This window comes from Theropithecus gelada, chromosome 2 (genome assembly GCF_003255815.1).
Source record: "Theropithecus gelada isolate Dixy chromosome 2, Tgel_1.0, whole genome shotgun sequence".
NCBI classification, from domain to species: Eukaryota; Metazoa; Chordata; class Mammalia; order Primates; family Cercopithecidae; genus Theropithecus; species Theropithecus gelada.
The window spans coordinates 88588652-88610858 of NC_037669.1; the positions used below are offsets into that span (position 1 = coordinate 88588652).

Consider the following 22207-nt stretch of genomic DNA (forward strand, 5'->3'; position numbering starts at 1 on the left):
AAAAAAAAAAAAAAAAAAAAAAAAGAGGAGAGGGGAGGAGAAGGAAGGGGAGGGGAGGGGAGGGGAGGGGACGGGAAAGGAGGGGAAAGGAGGGGAAAGGAGGGGAGGGGAGGGGAGGGCAGTGGAGGGGAGGGGAGACACAGCAAAGATTGCAATGTCCTTGACAAGGATGAAAGAGGCCCTCGGCCTGACAATATACATACAGTTAAGGCATAGCCACCTACTTTGAAGCATCGAACTATAGCTTTTATAACTAAAAGAATATAATTGGATTGTTTGCAACATAAAGAATATAATTGGATTGTTTGCAACATAAACAGTAAATGCTTGAGGGGATGGATACCCTATCTTCCATAATGTGATTATTACACATTGTATGCATGTATCAAAACATCTCATGTACTCCATAAATATATACACCTGCTACATACTCACAAAAATTTAAAAAAAAAAAAAAAAAAAAAAAAGGCAACAGGCAATCCTTGGTCCCTGTTACCCATCTGAACCCTTCCTTCCAGGTTAGGGTTCAAGTGACAAACTTGAACTGCCAAAGGATTCAAGTGACAATAGGTTGACCACTTAAGAGCTCCTCTTACAATTTTACCTCCAAGGGTCTCTCATCTCTCTAAGGAAAAAAAAAAAAAATCTGTTAAAGGAATGGTATCTGAATAGGAGAACAGAGGTGATAAAATATTTTCTTTTCCTTTTTTTTTTTTTTTTTTTTTCCCTGAGACAGAGTTTTGCTCTGTCGCCCAGGCTGGAGTGCAGTGGCGCGACCTTGGCTCACTGCAAACTCCACTTCCCAGGTTCATGCCATTCTCCTGCCTCAGCCTCCCGAGTGGCTGGGACTAAAGGCGCCTGTCACCATGCCCAGCTAAGTTTTTGTATTTTTAGTAGAGATGGGATTTCACCATGTTAGCCAGGATGGTCTCGATCTCCTGACCTCGTGATCCGCCCACCTTGGCCTCCCAAAGTGCTGGGATTACAGGCGTGAGCCACCACTCCCGGCCAATATTTTCTTGCTTACTTCCCAAAGTATGAATAAAACATGGGAATAAATAAAAATAGAATTAAAGCCTTAAGCATATTATTCTTGGAAACTTCAGAATCACTAAAGGGTCGGTGATTCCTCCACCTGATATTATGCACTACAAGGAATAAAATGGTTCCAGACAGTGCGGTTGCCTGATGTGTTGGATTTAGAGCTGGTATAAGGGTCATATCAATCGGTGCTGGGCTTCCTGCCCCTCTTAAGGGCTCCAACTGGCGGCCTCTCTCAAGGAGACACAGAAAGCTCTCTCCTAGCATCTCCAGAGAGCCTGGGAGCTGAGAGTTGGAGGAGCAAAAGGAATCTTTATATCCTAAAAGGGGAGATTATTAAAGAAGATTAATTCTTTCTCTCTCTCCTTTTTTTTTTTTTGGAGATGAAGCCTCACTTTTGTCGCCCAGGCTGGAGTGCAGTGGCATAATCCTGGCTTACTGCAACCTCTGCCTCCCAGGTTCAAGCGATTCTCCTGTTTCAGCCTCCTGAGTAGCTGGGATTATAGGCACCTACTACCACGCCCAGCTAATTTTTGTATTCTTAGTAGAAATGGGGTTTCACCATGTTGGCCAGACTGGTCTCAAACTCCTGACCTCAAGTGATCCACCCACCTCAGCCTCCCAAAGTGCTGGGATTACAGGCGTGAGCCACCAAGCCTAGCCCCAAAGATTTATTCTTTAATAACGAATGAGATACACGTAATAATAATGAGAACAAATCGGTAGCCTCAGGGGATTGTGATCCTTCCCTAAGGGCTTAGCCAGGTAATGCCTCATGTTATAGTGCAGAATCACACCCATTCTCCCTCCCCAAAATCCATTTATTTTATTTATTTATTTATTTATTTATTCATTCATTCATTTATTTAGAGATGGAGTCTCGCCTCGCTCTGTCGCCCAGGCTAGAGTGCAGTGGCTCACTGCAAGCTCCGCCTCCCGGGTTCACGCCATTCTCCTGCCTCAGCCTCCGGAGTAGCTGGGACTACAGGCGCCTGCTGCCACGCCCGCCTAATTTTTTTTTACCCCAAATCCATTTTAAATGGTGACAGAGATATGGAATAGTATACAAATCTTTCCATAACACACAAACTCCTCTAAGGCCCCATGTAGAGGTGGCCACATCAAGCGAGAAGAAACTAGGAGAGGAAACTACTGTCCCTTTTAAGAAGGAATGGGCAAAAAGGAACAATAGCTCATTCTGCTTATTTTATTTGACAGAACTTAGGTATACAAACTAAAGTGATAATCCCTCCAAATTTTTCGCTATTATGTCTGTTACCTTAAGAGAGAAGACGACAATAAAATTGATCCTATGAACAAACAAAAGCATGCTAGTAACCTGTGGGGTGTGGGGGCGGAAGCAACAGAACTCAGTTTACTATTCCATTCGACTGGTGAACACTTTGAAGGACTGAGACTACAAACCACACACACACACACACACACACACACACACACACAAATGCCCAAAAGGATTCAGTAGTTGAGGAAAAAAGGACTGAACGAAGACTGGGGTTTCACAAGCAGAGCATCAGATGTCACAGCAAACACCATGCCGGGAAAGCACAAGAGGCAAGGAAGAAATAACAAACCTTTACAAAATCACAAATTAAAGAATATTGCTATAGCCCATAATTTCCTCCACAAAATGCACTTAAGTATAACTGAAATTTTACATGATCCCTTCAGAACCTTAATGATGATAAGAATTGCTGATTCGGGAGTAGAGAATAGAGTAGGTTGAAGAGCATATGCTGTGGAGGGCAGGGCCAAGTTACCAGTTCCCACACCCCAGCCTAAGAGAAAGGATAAAGCAAGCATCATTTAAAGCCATGCCTTGGCAAAATAATAAACTAATACATGTAATGAGCCTTCTGAACTATCTCATTAGTTGAAACCCTAAATCTTAACACTGTGAATGCAAAAAGCTGGAGAGTAAACTCTGGTCAGAGAAGGCAGGTAAAGCCTTTTCTGACTGGCCATTTAAAAACTAAAACAGGCTGGGCGCAGTGGCTCACACCTGTAATCCCAGCACTTTGGGAGGGCAAAGCAGGCAGATCACTTGAGACCAGCCTAGCCAACATGGTGAAACCCCATTTCTACTAAAAATACAAATATTAGCCGGGCATGGTGGTGGGCACCTGTAATCCCAGCTACTCGGAAGGCTAAGGCGGGAGAATCTCCTCAACCTGGGAGGCGGAGGTTGCAGTGAGCTGAGATCGAGCCACTGTACTCCAGCCTGTGCAACGAAGCTACATTCTGTCTCAAAATAATAATAATAATAAATAATAATAATAAATAAAACAATAGGCTAGGCGCGGTGGCTCATGCCTGTAATCCCAGCACTTTGGAAGGCCAAGGTGGGGGGATCACCTGAGGTCAGCAGTTTGAGACCAGCCTGGCCAACGTGATGAAACCCTGTTTCCACTAAAAATACAAAAATCAGCCACATGTGTGGCAGGCGCCTGTAACACCATCTACTTAGGAGAGTGAGGCCGGAGAATAGCGTCAACCTGAGAAGTGGAGGCTGCAGCGAGCCGAGATTGTACCACTGCACTCCAGACTGAGAGACACAGCAAGACTGTCTCAAAATACATACATACATACATACATACATTTTAAAAAATAAACTTTTTCCATAGAGTGATAGAAAATTCAAAGAAAATATGTATTTATCTGGGACCATGGTGTAACATTGCTTCCTGATGGGTGAAAAGAAAGAAACAATGAAAAGAAGAAAAGAAAAAGAACAAAGAAAAGAACACAGTACAAAGTCTCTAAGCTAGAAGGGCATTTTTAGAGCAGTGGCTCTCTCAAGATCCTACACTCCACAATGTCACCATCAAGAAAAAGAAAATGTCATCCTTGCCTTTTCTTATGTCCATCATGGATTCTGTACCTAAAGAGTATACCTAAGTATCTCAGGCTACTCCTCTCTGTACCATTGCTACTACCTGGTCTGGATTCCTACATCAACCTCCACATAGTCTCCCTGCCTCCTAACTTGTTTCCTCTCCAACCCACAATGCAGGGAGTGTGAGCTTTCTGAATTTGACCATGTGAGTCTTCACCCACCCAGGACCTTTTAAGACACTACACCTATCCCTTTTGCGCTTAGGATAAAAATCTAAAATGTTTAAGGGTTCTTTTGATTGCTCACCTCTTGCCTTCCCTCTGACCACCTACTACCTCTCTCCAACCACCTCTACCCACACAGCTTCTGCCCAGTGGTCTTCAGTCTCAAAATCGCAGTGCTCTCACAGGTCTCTGGGCCTTTGCTGATGCTGTCTCCTTCTTTCCCCACCTCTTAATCCAACAGTTACAAATGACTTAATTTTAATTCATGTTCTCAGGTTTCAGTTTAATGGTTATTCCTCCAGAAAGCCTTCTCTAGGTTCCTTTCACTGTATTACAGTGTGCCCAACATTGCCACACTGCATGCCTATCAGTAAAGCTGCAGAGAGAAAGGCAATGGCTGCTGCTGTCTCTAATTATAATTACTGTTTGAGAAACTACATTCAAAACTAGATGTATTTAAAATACACAAAATTCAGGCCGGGTGCAGTGACCCACGCCTGTAATCCCAGAACTTGGGAGGCCGAGGCAGGTGGGTCACTTGAGGTCAGGAGTTCGAGACCAGCCCAGTCAACATAGTGAAATCCTGTCTCTACTAAAACTACAAAATTAGTCAGGTGTGGTGGTGGGCACCTATAATCCCAGCTACTCAGGAGGCTGAGGCAGGAGAATCGCTGAAAGCTGGGAGGTGGAGGCTGCACTGAGCCAAGATCACGCCACTGCATTCCAACCTGGGCAACAAGAGTGAAACTCTGTCTCAAAAAAAAAAAAAAAAACCCTCAAATTCAAGCAAATACATCCTGTTTCTGTAATCTTAATTGTATCAAAAGCCACTGGAAGGCCAGGTGCAGTGGCTCACACCTCTAATCTCAGTCAGCACTTTGGGAGGCTGAGGTGGGTGGATCACTTGAGGTCAGGAGTTTCAGACCAGCCTGGCCAACATGGTGAAATCCCATCTCTACTAAAAATACAAAATTAGCTGGGCATGGTGGTGGGGGCCTGTAATCTCAGCTACTCGGGAGGTTGAGGCAGGAGAATCACTTGAACCCAGGAGGCAGAGGTTGCAGTGAGCAGAGATCGCGCCACTGCACTGCAGCCTGGGCAATAGATCAAGACTCAGTCTCAAAAAAAAAAAAAAATTAGCCAGGTATGGTAGTTCACACCTGTAATCCCAGCTACTTGGAAGGCTTAGGAAGGAAGAATCACTTGAACCTGGGAGGCGGAGATTGCAGTGGACCGAGATCACACCACTGTCGCCTGGGCGACAGAGTGAGACTCCAAAAAAGAGAAAAAAAAAGAAAGAAGAAAAAAAAGAAAAGAAAAAGAAAAAAGAAGACCACTGGAAGACTTCAGAAGATAACAATTCAAAGAAGAGTTAACCAATTTCCCTTCAGGAAGGTTGGCAGAACAGACTATTGCCTACAGCCCCAGTCCCAAGTCTGTGATGAGCCCTTCTAGAGAGGAATTCCATTGTATTCCCACTCATGTCCAAGGCCATCCAACAACTACTTCAGTCACTCCTGCAGGAGCACTGGGTCCAGCCCATCAGCAATGCTTATTATCCTTCTTCAGCTATTTAGTCACCTTACAACATAAACTAATTCAGTCATCAAACAACCCTATTAAGGAGATCATGCTCTAATTGTTCCCATTTTACAGATGAGGACATTTACTGCACAAAGCCCTAAGGGGTAAAGATAAGATTTGATTCCAAGTGGTTGATTTGTCTACAAAGTCCATGCTCTAACTCACCACACTGCACTACCTCCCCTCTACTCCCATTTCCCTGAAAGCTATGAGGGAACAAAATAGAGAGTTCAGATCCACACATGTACTATACCTTGGTTTACAACAAAGGGTACAACAAAAATGCAATGCAGAGTGCTGGATCAATTAGATAATCATACTGGGGCAAAGGGGGATGAACCTCGACCCCTATCTCACATCACACAAAAATCAATTCCTGATGGATTACAAACCTAAACGATGGATTCCAAAACCAAACTCCTATCTGCTCCCTGTCTATACCTCCCCAACAATCTTCCCGAGCTCAGAAAATGGCATCTTCCAGTTTATCAGTCCAAGTACCATGGAATTCATCCTTAATTTCTCTCATACAATCTATATCCATTTGACTAACAAATCCAGTTAGCTCTATCTTCAAAACATACCCAGAATCCAACTACTTTCACCACTTCCACCAAGCTATCATCACCTCCTGCTTAGATTTCTGCAATATCTTCTTAGCTGGCCTCCCTGCTTGATCCCTTATCCCCCATACAGGCAATTACCTCCATATCGGCGAGAATGATCTTTTTTTTTTTGAGACGGAGTCTCACTCTGTCGCCCAGGCTGGAGTGCAGTGGCCAGATCTCAGCTCACTGCAAGCTCCGCCTCCCAGGTTCACGCCATTCTCCTGCCTCAGCCTCCCGAGTAGCTGGGACTACAGGCGCCCACCACCTCGCCCGGCTAGTTTTTTGTATTTTTTTTTTTAGTAGAGACGGGGTTTCACCGTGTTAGCCAGGATGGTCTCGATCTCCTGACCTCATGATCCGCCCATCTCGGCCTCCCAAAGTGCTGGGATTACAGGCTTGAGCCACCGGGGGCCCCCAGCCATCAGAATGATCTTTTAAAAGTCGGATTGTGTCACTCCTCTGCCCAAACTCTCCAACAGCTCTTGCTATTCCACTTGTCTACAATATTTTTTCCCTAGACAACCACCTGAGTAGCCCACTTACTTCCCTCAGGTGCGGTGGCTCATATCTGTAATCCCATCACTTGGAAGGCTGAGGTGGGAGTACTACTCAAGGCCAGGAGTTCAAGACTAGCCTGGACAATAGAGCAAGACTCCACCTCTACCCCCAAAATTATTTATTCATTCATTCATTCATTCATTCATTCATTCATTCATTCATTTATTTTTCAGGCAGCCTTCCAAGCCACAGTAGGCTTGGAGACCCCCATTTACTTACTTATTTATTTATTTATTTAGAGGCAGAGTCTCATTCTGTCACCCAAGCTGGAGTGCAACAGCACAATCTTGGCTCACTGCAATCTCCACTCCCAGGTTCAAGCAGTTCTCCTGCCTCAGCCTCCCAAGTAGCTGGGATTACAGGTACCTACCACCATGTTCAGCTAATTTTTGTATTTTTTAGTAGAGACGGGGTTTCACCTTGTTGGCCAGGCTGGTCTCAAACTCCCAACTTCTACCTGCCTCGGCCTCCCAAAGTGCTGGGATTACAGGCATGAGCCATTGTATCCAGCCTATTTATTTATTTTTTGAAACAAAGTCTCACTCTGTCACCCAGGCTGGAGTGCAGTGGCACAAAGTTGACTCACTACAGCCTCAACCTCTGGCTCAAGTGATCCTCCCACCTCAGCCTCCTAAGCAACTGGGACTACAAGTGCTTGACACCATGCCCGGCTTTTTTTTTTTTTTTTTTTTGTAGTAGTAATGAAGTCTCACTCTGTTGCCTAGGCTGGTCTCAAACTCCTGACCTCAAGTGATCCTCCCGCCTCAGTGTCCCAAAGTGCTTGGATTACAGGCATAAGCCACTAGTCTCAGCCTCTCTACAAGAAGTTTTTTAAAAATTGCTGGAGTGGTGGTATGCACCTGTAGTCCTAGCTACTTGGAGGCTAAGGCAGGTGGATCCTTTCAGCCCAGCAGTTCAAGGCTACAGTGAGCTCTGTCTCTAAAAAAGAAGCACCACCCCAGACTTTACCTACTCTCCCTTTCTTCATAACACTTATACCTTCTGATATATTGTTTATATACTTGTTTACCATCTATCTCTCCCTACTAAAATGAAAATCCCATGAGGACAGGCATTTTTGTTCCCCATTCCCAATGCCCACGACAATGCCTGGCAAAGAACAGGTGCTCAATAATTATTATTGAATGCCTGGATGAATGTATCTCTTTCCCCTGCTGCTCTCACACACTGTTATTGCTTTCCTAATGCCCACTGGTCTCTTTGATACTCATGGGGCTACACAGCTTTTCAAGCAACTTTCACTCCAAGCTGACTTTTAACTACCAGGTACATACCTAACAAGAAATTAATTTCAACTAACGCTTTTGACAAAGTCTATTCTGATAGTCCTATAGATCATATGGTGATCTGTGGGCTGGAGAGTAGTCACATAGATTCAGAGACAGATGAATAACCTTATTCACTGAATGATAATGGTTCAGCTAAAGGGAGATCTCTAGCAAAGTGCCACTAAGTTCTATTCTCAGTTTTAATCTATTCCATTTTTTCCCCATAATGTGGATAGTCAGTAGTGTGGCAGAATCCATTATCTAAGCAAAATTAAAGCACATGCCCCACAAAGACTTGTACCTGAATGTTCATAGTGGTCTTATTTGTAACTGAAAACAAAAACAAAAACAAAAAAGCAACGTCTTGGGCCAAAAAAAAAAAAAAAAGAAAGAAAGAAAACGAAGCTGAGTGCAGTGGCACAAGTGTGTAATCCCAGCATTTTGGGATGTGAAGGAAGGCAGATCACTTGAGGTCAGGAGTTCAAGACCAGCCTGGCCAACATGGTGAAACCCCATCTCTATTAAAAATACAAAAACTTAGCTGGGCATGGTGGCAGGCGCCTACAATCCCGGCTACTCAGGAGGTTGAGGCAGAGGTTGCAGTAAGCCGAGATCGTACCACTGCACTCCAGCCTGGGCGACAGAGCAAGACTCTTTCTCAAAAAAACAAAAAAAAACCCCAAATGGATAAACAAATTGGGATATATATCCATAAAGTGGAATACTACTGAGTAATGAAAGGGAATGAGCTATTCAAATATACGAGAATGAATCTCTGGCCACGCGTGGTGGCAAATGCCTGTAATCCCAGCACTTTGGGAGGCAGAGGTGGGCGGATCACGAGGTCATAAGTTTGAGACCAGTCTGACCAACATGGTGAAACCACGTCTCTACTAAAAATACAAAAATTAGCAGGGCGTGGTGGCACGCACCTGTAATTCCAGCTACTCAGGAGGCTGAGGCAGGAAAATTGCTTGAACCCCTGAGGCAGAGGTTGCAGTGAGCCAAGATCATGCTACTGCACTCCAGCCTAGGGGACATAGCGAGACTCCGTCTCAAAAAAAAAAAAAAAAAAAAAAAAAAAAAAAAAGCTGGACACAGTGGCTCACGCTTGTAATCCCAGCACTTTGGGGGCTGAGGCAGGTGGATCACGAGGTCAGGAGTTCAAGACCAGCATGGCCAAAATGGTGAAACCTCATCTCTACTAAAAATACAAAAAAATTAGCTGGGCATGGTGATTAGTTAGTTAGGAAATACATTTACTTTAAAAATCATGTGTTCATAACAATACTCTTAATTTCAGTTCTCCTATTCCATATCTGTATCTCTTCTGTCCCCCAGTGAGAACCTTGTTTCCAACAGCATCAATACATTTGCTTATTTGCCCAGTCCTACTCAAAATAGGTGGGTTTTGTTTTTGTTTTTTTGAGATGGGGTCTTGCTCTGTCACTGAGGCTGGAGTGCAGTGGTGCGATCTCGGCTCACAGCAACCTCTGCCTCCTGGGTTCAAGCGATTCTCCTGTCTCAGCCTCCCGAACTGCTGGAATTACAGGTGCATGCCACCACACCCGGCCAATTTTTGTATTTTTAGTAGAGACGGGGTTTCACAATATTGGTCAGGCTTGTCTCTGACTCCTGACCTCATGTGATCTATGCGCCTTGGCCTCCCAAAGTACTGAGATTACAGTCGTGAGCTGCCACGCCCAGCCTCAAAATAGTTTCAAATAGTTTCATTACAAACAATAAATCTAAGTAAAGATCAAGGTTTTACTTTATTTTTTGAGACAGAGTCTCACTCTGTCACCAAGGCTGGAGTGCAGTGGCATGATCACAGCTCACTGCAGTCTTGACCTCCTAGACTCAATGAGTCTTCCTGTCTCAGCCTCCTGAGTAGCTTGGACTACAGCTGCACACCACCACGCCTGGCTAATTTTTAAATTTTTTGTAGTGATGGAGTCTCATTATTTTGTTCAGGCTGGTCTTGAACTCCTGGGCTCAAGGGATCCTCCTGCCTTGGACTCCCAAAGGGCTGGGATTATTGGTGTAAACCATTGTGGCCAGCAATAAGATTTTTATTTTTTTACAGTTTTTTTCCCCATATAATATATTCCACTGAGTGGTATAGACAGAGTACTATATTAAAAGTTACTTGGGGCCAGGCATGGTGGCTCATGCCTGTAATCTCAGCACTTTGGGAGGCCGAGGCAGGCAGATCACAAGGTCAGGAGTTCGAGACCAGCCTGGCCGGCATGGTGAAACCCCATCTCTACTAAAAATATACTAAAAATACAAAAATGAGCCAGGCATAGTAGCAGGTGCCCGTAGTCAGTCCCAGCTACTGGGGAGGTTGAGGCAGGATAATCGCTGGAACCTGGGAGGCGGAGGTTGCAGTGAGCCAAGATCACACCACTGCACTACAGCCTGGGTGACAGTGAGGCTCCATCTGGAAAAAAAAAAAAAAGTTAACAGTGGCTCATGCCTGTAATCCCATCACTTTGGGAGGCTGAGGCGGGTGGATCACTCGAGGCCAGGAGTTTGAGACGAGCCTGGTCAACATTGTGAAATTCTAGCTCTACTATTTGATTGGTGCAAAAGTAATCGCGGTTTTTTGTTTTGTTTTTTTTTGTAAAAAATAAAAACACTAGCCGGATGTGGTGGGGTACACCTACAATTTCAGCAATCTCAGCTACTCGGGAGGCTGAGGCAGGAGAATTGCTTGAACCTGGGAGATGGAGGTTGTAGTGAGCCAAGATTGTGTCACTGCATTCCAGCCTGGGTGACAGAGCATGAGACTCTGTCTCAAAAAAAAAAAAGATACTTGGATTTTTTTTAAATTTTTTTTCACATTTTTCCCACCTTTATTCAGATTTGATTGTATACTATTTATATAAGACTAATAAAAATCAAGATAATGATCATGTGTCACCCTGAAAGTTTTTCTTATGCCCCTTGAAAGTCCTTCTCTCCTCTCTCTGCCCCTAATCCTATCCCTAGAGAAGCACTAAGCTGCTTTCTGTCATTAAGGATTGGTTTGTATTTTCTAGACTTTTAATACAAATGAAATCACATGATGTATTCTCTCTCTCTTGCTCTCTCACTCTCTTTTGGAAAAACTCTAAAACCATGGTTTTCCTCTGCTCTCACACCACTACAACAACAATCACCACCACAGAAGACTTCTAGTGACCAAATGCGTGGGGATTTCTCCCCACCACCAAGCGACCAATTAGTTCTGCAGTAGATATCAGCTAGGTGCCCTCCAAATCAATTATAACACTATCTACCTGGAGATAATGTCAGATCCCACTATGTCAGATAGTATCAAATCCATTTAAGTGCTCAGTCCCAAGACTGCCCCCTGACACACACCAGCTGATAGGCTTCCTGTTGGGGTTCCCATGAACCCCTCCTTGGGTTCAATTAATTTGCCGGAACCACTCACAGAACTCAGAGAAACACATTTACTGGTATTATAAAGGATATTACAAAGGACACAGATGAGGAGATGGTAGGGTAAGGTATGGGGGAAGGAGTGCAGAGCTTCCATACCCTCCCTTTGTGTGACACCCTCCAGAAACCTCTACATGTTCAGCTATCCATAAGCTCTCCAAACTCAGTCCTCTAGGGTTTTTTGTTTGTTGGAGAGTCTCACTCTGTCACCCAGGCTATAGTGTAGTGGTACAATCTTGGCTCACTGCAGTCTCTGCCTCCTGGGTTCAAGCAATTCTCCTGCCTCAGTCTCCCGAATAGTTGGGATTACAGGCGTGCACCACCACGCCCAGCTAATATTTGTATTTTTTAGTAGAGATGGGGTTTCAACATGTTGACCAGGCTGGTCTCGAACTCCTGGCCTCAGGTGATTCTCCTTCCTCGGCCTCCCAAAGTGATGGGATTACAGGCCTGAGTCACCACGCCCATCCCCTCTAGGGTTTTTATGGAAGCTTCACGTCAGTATTACTTCCCCAGTGTATAAGTAGGACCCTCTCTGGAATGAGGGTCTTATGACCCATAATTAGAAAGGGGGGCTTGGAATTTTAGAGTCCTGCCTTGGGGCAGGTAAAAGGATGGCAAGACTAGGTCAGAGAGATTCTGTTTCCTGAGATATCCCCCTGAGGCCTAACACATGCACCATTATAACAAAAGACTGCAACAAAGACTATGGGAGTTAGAAGCCAAGAACTGTGGAAGAAAACTAATATATATGGCGCTATATATATATATATGTATATATATGTGTGTGTATGTATATAGCCATATATATATCGGTTTATATATATATATTTTTAGATATATATAACAGTGTGTATATATACACACACACATATATATACGCATATATATACACACACACATATATATGTATATATATACACACACATATATATATAGCCCCTAATCCTATCCCTAGAGAAGCACTAAGCTGCTTTCTGTCATTAAGGATTGGTTTGTATTTTCTAGGCATATCCATATATATGCCTAGAAATATATAGATATATATATATGGCTATCCATATATATATATAAAAAATGGCTATCTTAGGCTTAATACCACATTCTTCCTTATTCTCTCTCTCACTCTCTTGCTCTTTTTCTTTCTCTCTCAGGAGTTCTGGCTTTCACTCAGCATAATTATTTTGATATTCATTCTTTTTTTTTTTTTTTTTTTTTTTTTTGAGACAAAGTTTCGCTCTGTAGCCCAGGCTGGAGTGCAGTGGCGTGATCTCGGCTCACTACAACCTCTGCCTCCCAGGTTTAAGCAATTCTCCTGCCTCAGCCTCCAGAGTGCTGGAACTACAGGCGAGCACCACTGTGCTCTGTCACCCAGGCTGAAGTGCAATGGCGCAATCTTGGCTCGCTGCAACCACTGCCTCACGAGTTCAAGTGATTCTCGTTCTTCAACCTCCCAAGTAGCTGGGACTACAGACATGGGCCACCACACCCAGCTAAGTTTTGTATTTTTAGTACAGATTGGGTTTCGCCATGTTGGCCAGGCTGGACTCTAACTCCTGACCTGAGGTGAACCACCCTCCTTGGCCTCCCAAGGTGCTGGAATTACAGGTATGAGCCACCGCGCTCGGCCAAAATATCTTACTTCATCTTAAAAAATATATGTGAATTTTTATTTCTATGTCATAATTTTCATTATACAAAAAAACATTTAAATTCTTTACCAGTTAAAGTACCAAACCTCCTAACCTTGACAACCACTTCACCAATCTTCCGGTAAAACTGACGTTCCAACAAGTTTGTCAAGTTCATCCTAAAGCTCCATAAACTCCCAGTTACCCCCAACCACAAATGAAGGAACTAACTTTGGAAATAAAACCCTATGGCAAGCAGTCATTCTTAGAATAACCAGTAAGTTACTTATGTCTGTAGTTTCTGGTCTGGGCTTTGATTTGTTTTACAATAAAATTCTTAACAAAAGCCCTACTCTTTTTTTTTTTTTGAGATGAAGTCTCGCTCTTGTACCCCAGGCTGGAGTGCAATGGTGCGATCTCAGCTCACTGTAACCTCTGCCTCCTGGGTTCAAGCAATTCTCCTGCCTTAGTCACCTGAGTAGCTGGGATTACAGGTGTACCTGCCTCAGTACACCTGAATAGCTGCCATCATGCCCGGCTAATTTTTGTATTTTTAGTAGAGACGGGGTTTCATCATATTGGCCAGGCTGGTCAAACTCCTGACCTCAAGTGATCTGCCCACCTCAGCCTCCCAAAGTGCTAGGATTACAGGCATGAGCCACTGCGCCTGGCCGAGAAAAGCCCTACTCTTGTCTTAGCTGAACATGGCTATCCACAATGTAGGCCAAACAGTTTTGATGAGCAGAGTGTTCTCAGAAGAAAAGGATGGTGGTGGCTCAGGATACCTTCCTGGAGAACCAAAGACCAAAGAAACCAGCACAGGTAATAAAGTAAAAGCAATGGAGGAAAAGAACTGGAACATCTGGCTTTTCCTTGCAAATATTCACATGAGAAAAAGGGTAGCCTAAAAGAAATGCAAGTGGTACTGGGAAGGGGAATCTCATTATTAACTAAGATTTGACATATATCTGGAAAGTAGTTGAAATTCTGGAGTGAAACTAGGAACTGGATCCATAAGTCTGCATGAATAAGAAACATAAAATTCTTGTTAAACAAAGAAAACATATTAAATTCTAACAGTCTCCTTTACCCTCCAACCTTTAGTGCATATTCAAGCCCAGGTTTCTTCTTGTTATTTTTCTCCCATGTTTTTCTGCTGCAGGAGGGCAAGAAACTACTTTGGAGAAATAATATTAGGATTTTTGCCATTTGTACAGACTGACAGACCCTTGGACAACTCTCTTAGTCTGGGCTCCCTATCATGGACAGTTGACAGAGCTATCAACCATTAAGGAAGAGTCTACTGCAGGCTTAAAGAGTGATGTAAGGCCAGGAGCAGTGGCTCACGCCTGTAATTCCAGCACTTTGGGAGGCCGGGGTGGGTGGATCACTTGAGGTCAGGAGTTTGAGACCAGCTTAGCCAACATGGTGAAACACGTCTCTACTAAAAACACAAAAATTAGCCAGGTGTGGTGGTGTGTGCCTGTAATTCCAGCTACTCAGGAGGCTGAGGCAGGAGAATCACTTGAACCTGGGAGGTGGAGGCTGGGAATCTGAGCCGAGATCCTGCAACTGTACCCTAGCCTGGACAACAGAGTGAGACTCTGTCTCAAAAAAACAAAAACAAACAAACAAACAAAAAACCCAAAAAACAGTGAAGTGACATCAAGGAAATAAATAAACGTGCCAATGAACCAGCAATACACTGGAAAATCCCTTTACAAAGCCACGAAAACATAGGACTCTACCTGTGACATGTATCCAACCATTCCACACTTTCACATCCACTGGAACATACATTAAGCAGCAACTGGAAATAAACTTTTTAAAATAAAGGCTGGATTATTCCAGGAGTTCTTTTCATCTAAATATTCCAAAGTACCTCATGTGGGGCAATAGACTGGACCTGAAGCTAAGCTAGAAGAAAATATGGAGCCCCAAAACCATTACCAGGCCAAGTGCAGTGGCTCACGCTTGTTATCCCAGCACTTTGGGAGGCTGAGGCAGGCAGATTGCTTGAGTCCAGGAGTTTGAGACCAGCCTGGGCAACATGGCAAAACTCTGTCTCTGCAAAAAAAAAAAAAAAAAAAAAAAATTAGCCAGGCTGGGCACAGTGGCTCATGCCTGTAATGCTAGCACTTTTGGGAGGCCAAGGCAGGAGGACTGCTTGAGGCCAGGAGTTCAAGAGCAGCCTGGCAACATAGAGAGACCCTGTCTCTATTTTTTAAAAAAATTTTAAAAACCTGTAATCCCAGCACTTTGGGAGACTGGGGTGGGTGGATCATTTGAGGTCATAAGTTTGAGATCAGCCTGGCCAACATGGTGAAACCCCAGCTCTACAAAAAAAAACACACACACAAAAATTAGCCAGGCGTGGTGGCACATGCCTGTAATCCCAACTACTTGGGAGGCTGAGGCAGCAGAATCGCTTGAACCTGGGAGGCGGAGGTTGCAGTGAGCTGAGATAGCTCCACTGTACTCCAGCCCAGGCAACACAGTGAGACTCCATCTCAAAATAAAATAATATATATTTTTTTAATTTAAAAATTAGCTGGGCATGGTGACGCACGCCTGTAGTCTCAGCTACCTGGGAGGCTAAGGTGGGAGGACCACCTGACCCTGGGGGGGCTGCAGTGAGTCGTGATCATGCCACTGTACTCCAGCCTGAGTGATCCTGGGTGAGACCCTATCTCAAAAAAAAAAAAAAAAAGAATGAATGAATGAAAGAAAAACCATCACATAAGGAAAGCCAATCCCAGAGGTATCAAATTTTGAACCTCTACCTTTAATAACAACAGACCCTAAAGGTGTTAACACCCTACTTTCCCTACTATTCTGAAAGAATAGAGAAAGCTAAGGACAGATATCAGGAGAAAAGAAAAAGAGGGGGGTGAAAAACCAAATCTAAAATGTCTCACAACATGTCATGGGTCCTTTAACATGTTATAAACAAAAAGAACTATCTTCTCCTCACTTGAAGGTTGGTTTGAAGATAAAAGTCATGGTGCTATTCTCCAACAGCCAAACCTCTGTGTTCTATAATAACCAGTTCTTGCACTACTATCCCACTACTCAACATACAAAGGTCAGTATCAAGGAGGAAACAATGCCCCAACTTATTGTAGTAAAGCCAAAAATAGCTTTCACTCCCCCATCCACTCTATCCTGTTCATCCCACCTTTGTAAAAGATCTCATCATCTTCCTAGGCTTTTACCCATCCCTCTTCAATCTGCCCCACAAATCCAGTAAGTCATCAAGTCCTATAAAATCCAATGCAACAAGTCTGACCATTTACTTCTCCTGTGTGATTGACTGACACAAACAGTTCTAATCCTCATTACCCTTTCCCATAGAGTTCTACTACAGACCTAATTGATCCTGCCTATCTACAATACAGGCCATGTCTTTGATGCAGTGCTAGAGTAACATTCTTGAAGTCAAAGGTCTGATGGATGCTCCTCAGTAAAAGTGCCCATCGGCCAGGCACAGTGGCTCACGTCTGTAATCCCAGCACTTTGGGAGGCTGAGGCAGGTGGATTAATTGAGGTCAGGTATTTGAGACCAGCCTGGCCCATGTGGTGAAACCCTGTCTCTACTGAAAATACAAAAAATTAGCAGGGTGTGGTGGCGGGTGCCTGTAGTCCCAGCTACTCAGGAGACTGAGGCAGGAAAATCGCCTGAACCTGGGAGGTGAACGTTGCAGTGAGCCAAGATTGTGCCACTACACTCCAGCCTGGATGACAGAGTGAGACTCCATTCAAAAAAAAAGAAAAGCACCCATCAATTCCATGTTGCCTATAAAGCAAATTCTAAACTACTCCATGATCTATCTGACCATAGGTCATCTCTCTAGTCTCACTCCAGTGATCCCCGTCTTGTGTCCAGTACATAAGACAGCTCATCATTCCTTAGCATTTGCCATACTTTGCCTTCTACTTTGCCTTATACCTGCAGTTACTTCTAACTGTCCTTCCACCTCTGCTCTACAATAATCAACAATCACCTTCTTCCCTCAAAGCAGAAACTAGGAAAGAAAGCAAAACTATCACAGGAAAGGGTATTGTAAGAATCTATGGTCTCAGAAGCAGCATTGGTTTGAAAAAAGAGCACTGCCTTCAAGACCAAAAGTCTAGCTTTGCCACTTTCTTGTTAAGTTATACTGAGTAAGCCACTCACCTTTCTGAGTCTCAGTTTCCCCATATGTAAAATGTATCTACCCTACCTAACACACAAGATTATCCAGACAATTAAGTATGGGCCGGGCATGGTGGTTCATGCCTGTAATCCCAGCACTCTGGGAGGCCGAGGCAGGCGGATCACCTGAGGTCAGGAGTTTGAGACCAGCCTGGCCAACATGGTGAAACTATGTCTCTACTAAATACAAAAACTTAGCCAGGCATAGTGGTGCATGCCTGTAATTCTAGCTACTACTCGGGAGGCTGAGGTGGGAGAACTGCTTGAACTCAGGAGGCAGAGGTTGCAGTGAGCTGAGATCACGCCACTGCACTCTAGCCTGGGCGACAGAGCAAGACTCCATCTCAAAAAAAAAAAAAAAAGGCAAAGAAAAAAGAAAGACAATTAAGTATGATAAAGTGTGTCAAAATGCTTATGGGGGAACGGAGCTAAAGCTTATAGGGAAAATTATACCTTTAAATGCTTATATAGAAAAAAATCTAAAAATTAATGAGCTATGCACATTCTTAAGAAGTTTGAAAGAAAGCTTTAAATACTTATATAGAAAAACATCTGAAAATTAATGAGCTACACACATTCATAAGAAGTCTGAAAGAAAGGCAAAATAAACCCAAAAGAAATAGAAAAGAAAATCATAAAGTAGAAATTACAAAGAAAACAAACACAATATACCAAAGCCAAAAGACAGTTTTTTGAAAAGAATAAGATTGTTCACATGCTTGTGTAAACTATGACAAACAATATAAAAGTAAGCTATGGTTATCCATTAGAAATGAAACTTCAGGCTGGGCGCAGTGGCTCAAGCCTGTAATCCCAGCACTTTGGGAGGCCGAGGCGGGCGGATCACAAGATCAGGAGATCGAGACCATCCTGGCTAACACGATAAAACCCCGTTCTCTACTAAAAATACAAAAAATTAGCCGGGCGTGGTGGTGGGCGCCTGTAGTCCCAGCTACTCAGAGGCTGAGGCAGGAGAACGGCATGAACCGAGGAGGCGGAGCTTGCAGTGAGCCAAGATTGCACCACTGCACTCCAGCCTGGGCAACAAAGCGAGACTCCGTCTCGGGGGGAAAAAAAAAAAAAAAAGAAATGAAACTTCAAATAAAAAGGGCTGAAGTAAATTTCCTTTGTGAAATGGGTTTCTCAGATCTCAGTACTATTGACATTTGGGACAGATAATTTTTGAGGTGAGCTGGGGGCTCTCCTATGCATTATAGGATGTTTAATAGCATCCTCAGCCTCTATCCACAAGAAGACAGTAACATCCCTACCCTATCCCCAAGAATCCTGACAACCAATGTCTTCATACATTGTAAACTGTTCCCTAAGAAGCAAAATCATACCAGGATGAGAACCACTGCTCTAAGAAAACAAAAAGGCCACATCACACTACGCCAACTAAAACTAGATTATTCATAGCTATTCTTTTTTTTTTTTTTTTTTTTGAAACAGAGTCTCGCTCTGTTGCCCAGGCTGGAGTGCAGTGGCGTGATCTCGGCTCACCGCAAGCTCCGCCTCCCGGGTTCACGCCATTCTCCTACCTCAGCCTCCCGAGTAGCTGGGACTACAGGCACCCCCCACCACGCCTGGCTTTTTTTTTTTTTTTTTTTTTGTATTTTTAGTAGAGACAGGGTTTCACCGTGTTAGCCAGGATGGTCTCAATCTCCTGACCTCGTGATCCGCCCACCTTGGCCTCCCAAAGTGCTGGGATTACAGGTGTAAGCCACTGCACCCAGCCTATTCACAGATACTCTTAATGGTAGAATAGCTAGCTGCTCTACCCATGACTACGGGATGGCAGCAAGGACAAGACTAAAGACATAGGCAGGTCTTGGATTTTTCAGGAAAATTGCATAGAGTGCTCAACATGAGAGGAAAAGAAAAGCTTTAGGCCGGGCTTGGTGGCTAACACCTATAATTCCAGCACTTTGGGAGGCCGAGGTGGGTGAATCACCTGAGGTCAAGAGTTCAAGACCAGCCTGGCCAAAATGGAGAAACCCCATCTCTACTAAAAATACAAAAATTAGCTGGGCGTGGTGGCAGGCACCTGTAATCTCAGCTACTCAGGAGGCTGAGGCAGCAGAATTGTTAGAACCTGGGAGGCAGAGTCTGCAGTGAGCCAAGATCACGCCATTACACTCCAGCCAGGGCCGACCAAAAAAAAAAAAAAAAGCTTTAAGAGGTAAAATAGGGTAAAAGACACTACAAGTAACAGAAGTATCACTTTTACTTTTGTGGCTCTAACACTGTAGTGAAATATAAAAGATGGTCCATGAGTCAAATTCCAAGAAGTCAGTTAACCTAGCAGAGCACAGCAGGACATAGTGCCTAATGGGACGTTTGTTTATCACTCTGAACTTCAATAAAAATGAGTCATTTCAAAATTTGAAAAAAGTATTTAAGGCTGGGCACAGTGGCTTGCCCCTGTAATCTCAGCACTTTGGGAGGCCAAGGCAGGCAGATCACCTGAGGTCAGGAGATCGAGAACAGCCTGACCAACATGAAGAAATCCCATCTCTACTAAAAATCCAAAATTAGCCAGGAATGGTGGCAGGCACATGTAATCCCAGCTACTCAGGAGGCTGAGGCAGGAGAATCACTTGAATCCGGGAGGTGAAGGTTGCAGTGAGCTGAGTTGGCACCATTCCACTCAGCCTGGGAAATGAGAAAAACTCTGTCAAAAAAAAAAAAAAAAAAAAAAAAACAATCGAATTGCACAGCTACACTATTCTGAAACAAATCACAATTAAATTGTTGTCATTTCTACATAATAGTAAAGTCCGTAGAAGCATATCATAATTTTTGAATAATTAACAATTTTACAAGGAAAAGAGAATTCCAAGAAGCCAACAGGGAAGACAGTGTGTATATATCCATTACATTCACCAGAAGCATCTAAAATCCAATCTAAACCTGATGGGAGTTCTAAGGGTGTCTGTAAATACAGTTATGAGAACCCAAATGATGAAAAGCAAAAAGTGATGTTGACACCTAGGGACTCTAACATTATCTCAGGAATAATAAGAACCAAGCAAACATTACTGTCTTCCATTGTTTCTATTCATTCTACTTTCTAGAAATAAGACTCCAACTGAATAAGCTAGCAATGGACAGCAAATGCTACTGGGGGGATAAAAGTGAATGGTCATTTCCCTGCAGAAATGGAGAGAGGCTTCTAGACAGTATAAAGGAGGGCAAATGGATCCCAAGCCACATGACAGCTGTTAGGATGAATGAGAACTGAAGATAGTAAACATCAGCAAAGACGGAGGATCAGTGCTCATCCTCCTGGAATCTGGAGAATGGCAGGAGTGCATTTTCCTATGTTCCTTCAGATTCAAGTAATTAGAAGATCTAATGCAACGTTCAGTTCCACTGGGGGTCTGCTATGAACAGACAAAAACCCTATTCCTCAGTCAGTAGGAAGCTTACAAACAACTAAATCCCATGCCATAAAAGGCTGGAATTAATTGAGAAGTCTTGTGGCTGGCCAAATGACCTAACATTAGACTGAACATTAAAAGTCCAATGCCATTTCAAGAAGCTGAGGGCAAAGAAAGGAGTGAGCTGAGCAAACCAAATAGAAGGTATCAAAAGGGGGCCTACCAGCTATGGACATGCAGTACCCTCCCAGTAGGAGCAATTTATAGTCACTGGAATGGCTAAGAGGTAGAGCAGCACTGCAGGAGATGCAGTGACCTTTCTGAAGTTGTGAAACTGTCTGAGAATCTCTGCCTGGGGAATTCTCTCATGTGCACACAAGCAGAATTGTATGTGTAATTTCAGAAAACTTACAGACCACTCACAGTTACCCTCACATCTACCTGAAGAGCCCATGGCCTCCAGACTGCAAAGTCTTACCATAGGGACTCTGCCATTGACTCCTCCATAACCTGGGCAAGTATGTAACACTCGAATCTCTGGACCTGAGTCCATAAATCTGTCAGAGACAAGCTAAAGGCTAAAGGTTCTTTCAGCAGTAAAACAAAGCTTATGTGGAGGAACAACAATCCACTTCCTAGGAAAGAGCAGCTGAGTTCATTGCATCTCAGTTCCTAGTCTGTGTCTTCTCACTATGGATGGCCTAAGAAATCCCACTGGAAACACCAAAGTCTCCCAGCAAAAATTCCATTGGAGGAAAATATAAGGCAATTTCTGCCACTCAGTAGAGCCCACTTACCATCCAGCAGGTCTTCTTCATCATCCCTGTCACATTCCTCCACTGCCACCTCCTCCTCCTCCTCCTCCTCTTCCGCATCCTCCAGCTCCACGTCCGGGTCCAGGTCTGGATCGCTCCCTGAGGCAGATTCGTCTGACATGGCTCCCAGAGGTCCTCAGTGGGCATTACCGACTCATGGTCCACTGCAGGGGTGCTAGGAGGAGGATAAGAGACATCAGAATCACCAAGGGTTTTGCTTAGAAGCACAAGTCTTTCAAAGAAAAAACTGCCAGCTGGGCACAGTGGCTCACGCCTGTAATTCCAGCACTTTGGGAGGCCAAGGTGGGTGGATCACTTGAGGTCAGGAGCTCGAGACCAGCCTGGCCAACATGGTGAAACCCCATCTCTACTAAAAATACAAAAGTTAGTAAGGCATGGTGGCACACACCTGTAATCCCAGCTATTCAGGTGGCTGAGGCATGAGAATTGCTTGAACCAGGGAGGTAGAGGTTGCAGTGAGCCAAATGGCGCCACTGCACTCCAGCCTGAGCGACAAGGTGAGACTCTGTCTCCAAAATAAAAACAAATTTAAAAATGCTGAACATGAATTCCCT

General features: G+C 43.9%; 1 protein-coding gene and 1 pseudogene across 2 annotated transcripts in view; one reads left to right on the forward strand and one right to left on the reverse strand.

The window, feature by feature from the left end:
- RAD54L2 (RAD54 like 2) overlaps window positions 1–22207 on the reverse strand; it is a 168188-nt gene that overhangs the window by 88564 nt on the left and 57417 nt on the right. For both annotated transcript variants that reach the window (XM_025375386.1, XM_025375387.1), the window contains exon 2: window positions 21615–21807. In XM_025375386.1, coding sequence (XP_025231171.1) covers window positions 21615–21753 — 139 coding nt within the window. In that variant the 5' untranslated portion in view covers window positions 21754–21807. The remainder of the gene's footprint in view (window positions 1–21614; window positions 21808–22207) is intronic.
- LOC112619941 lies at window positions 145–250 on the forward strand (annotated as a pseudogene).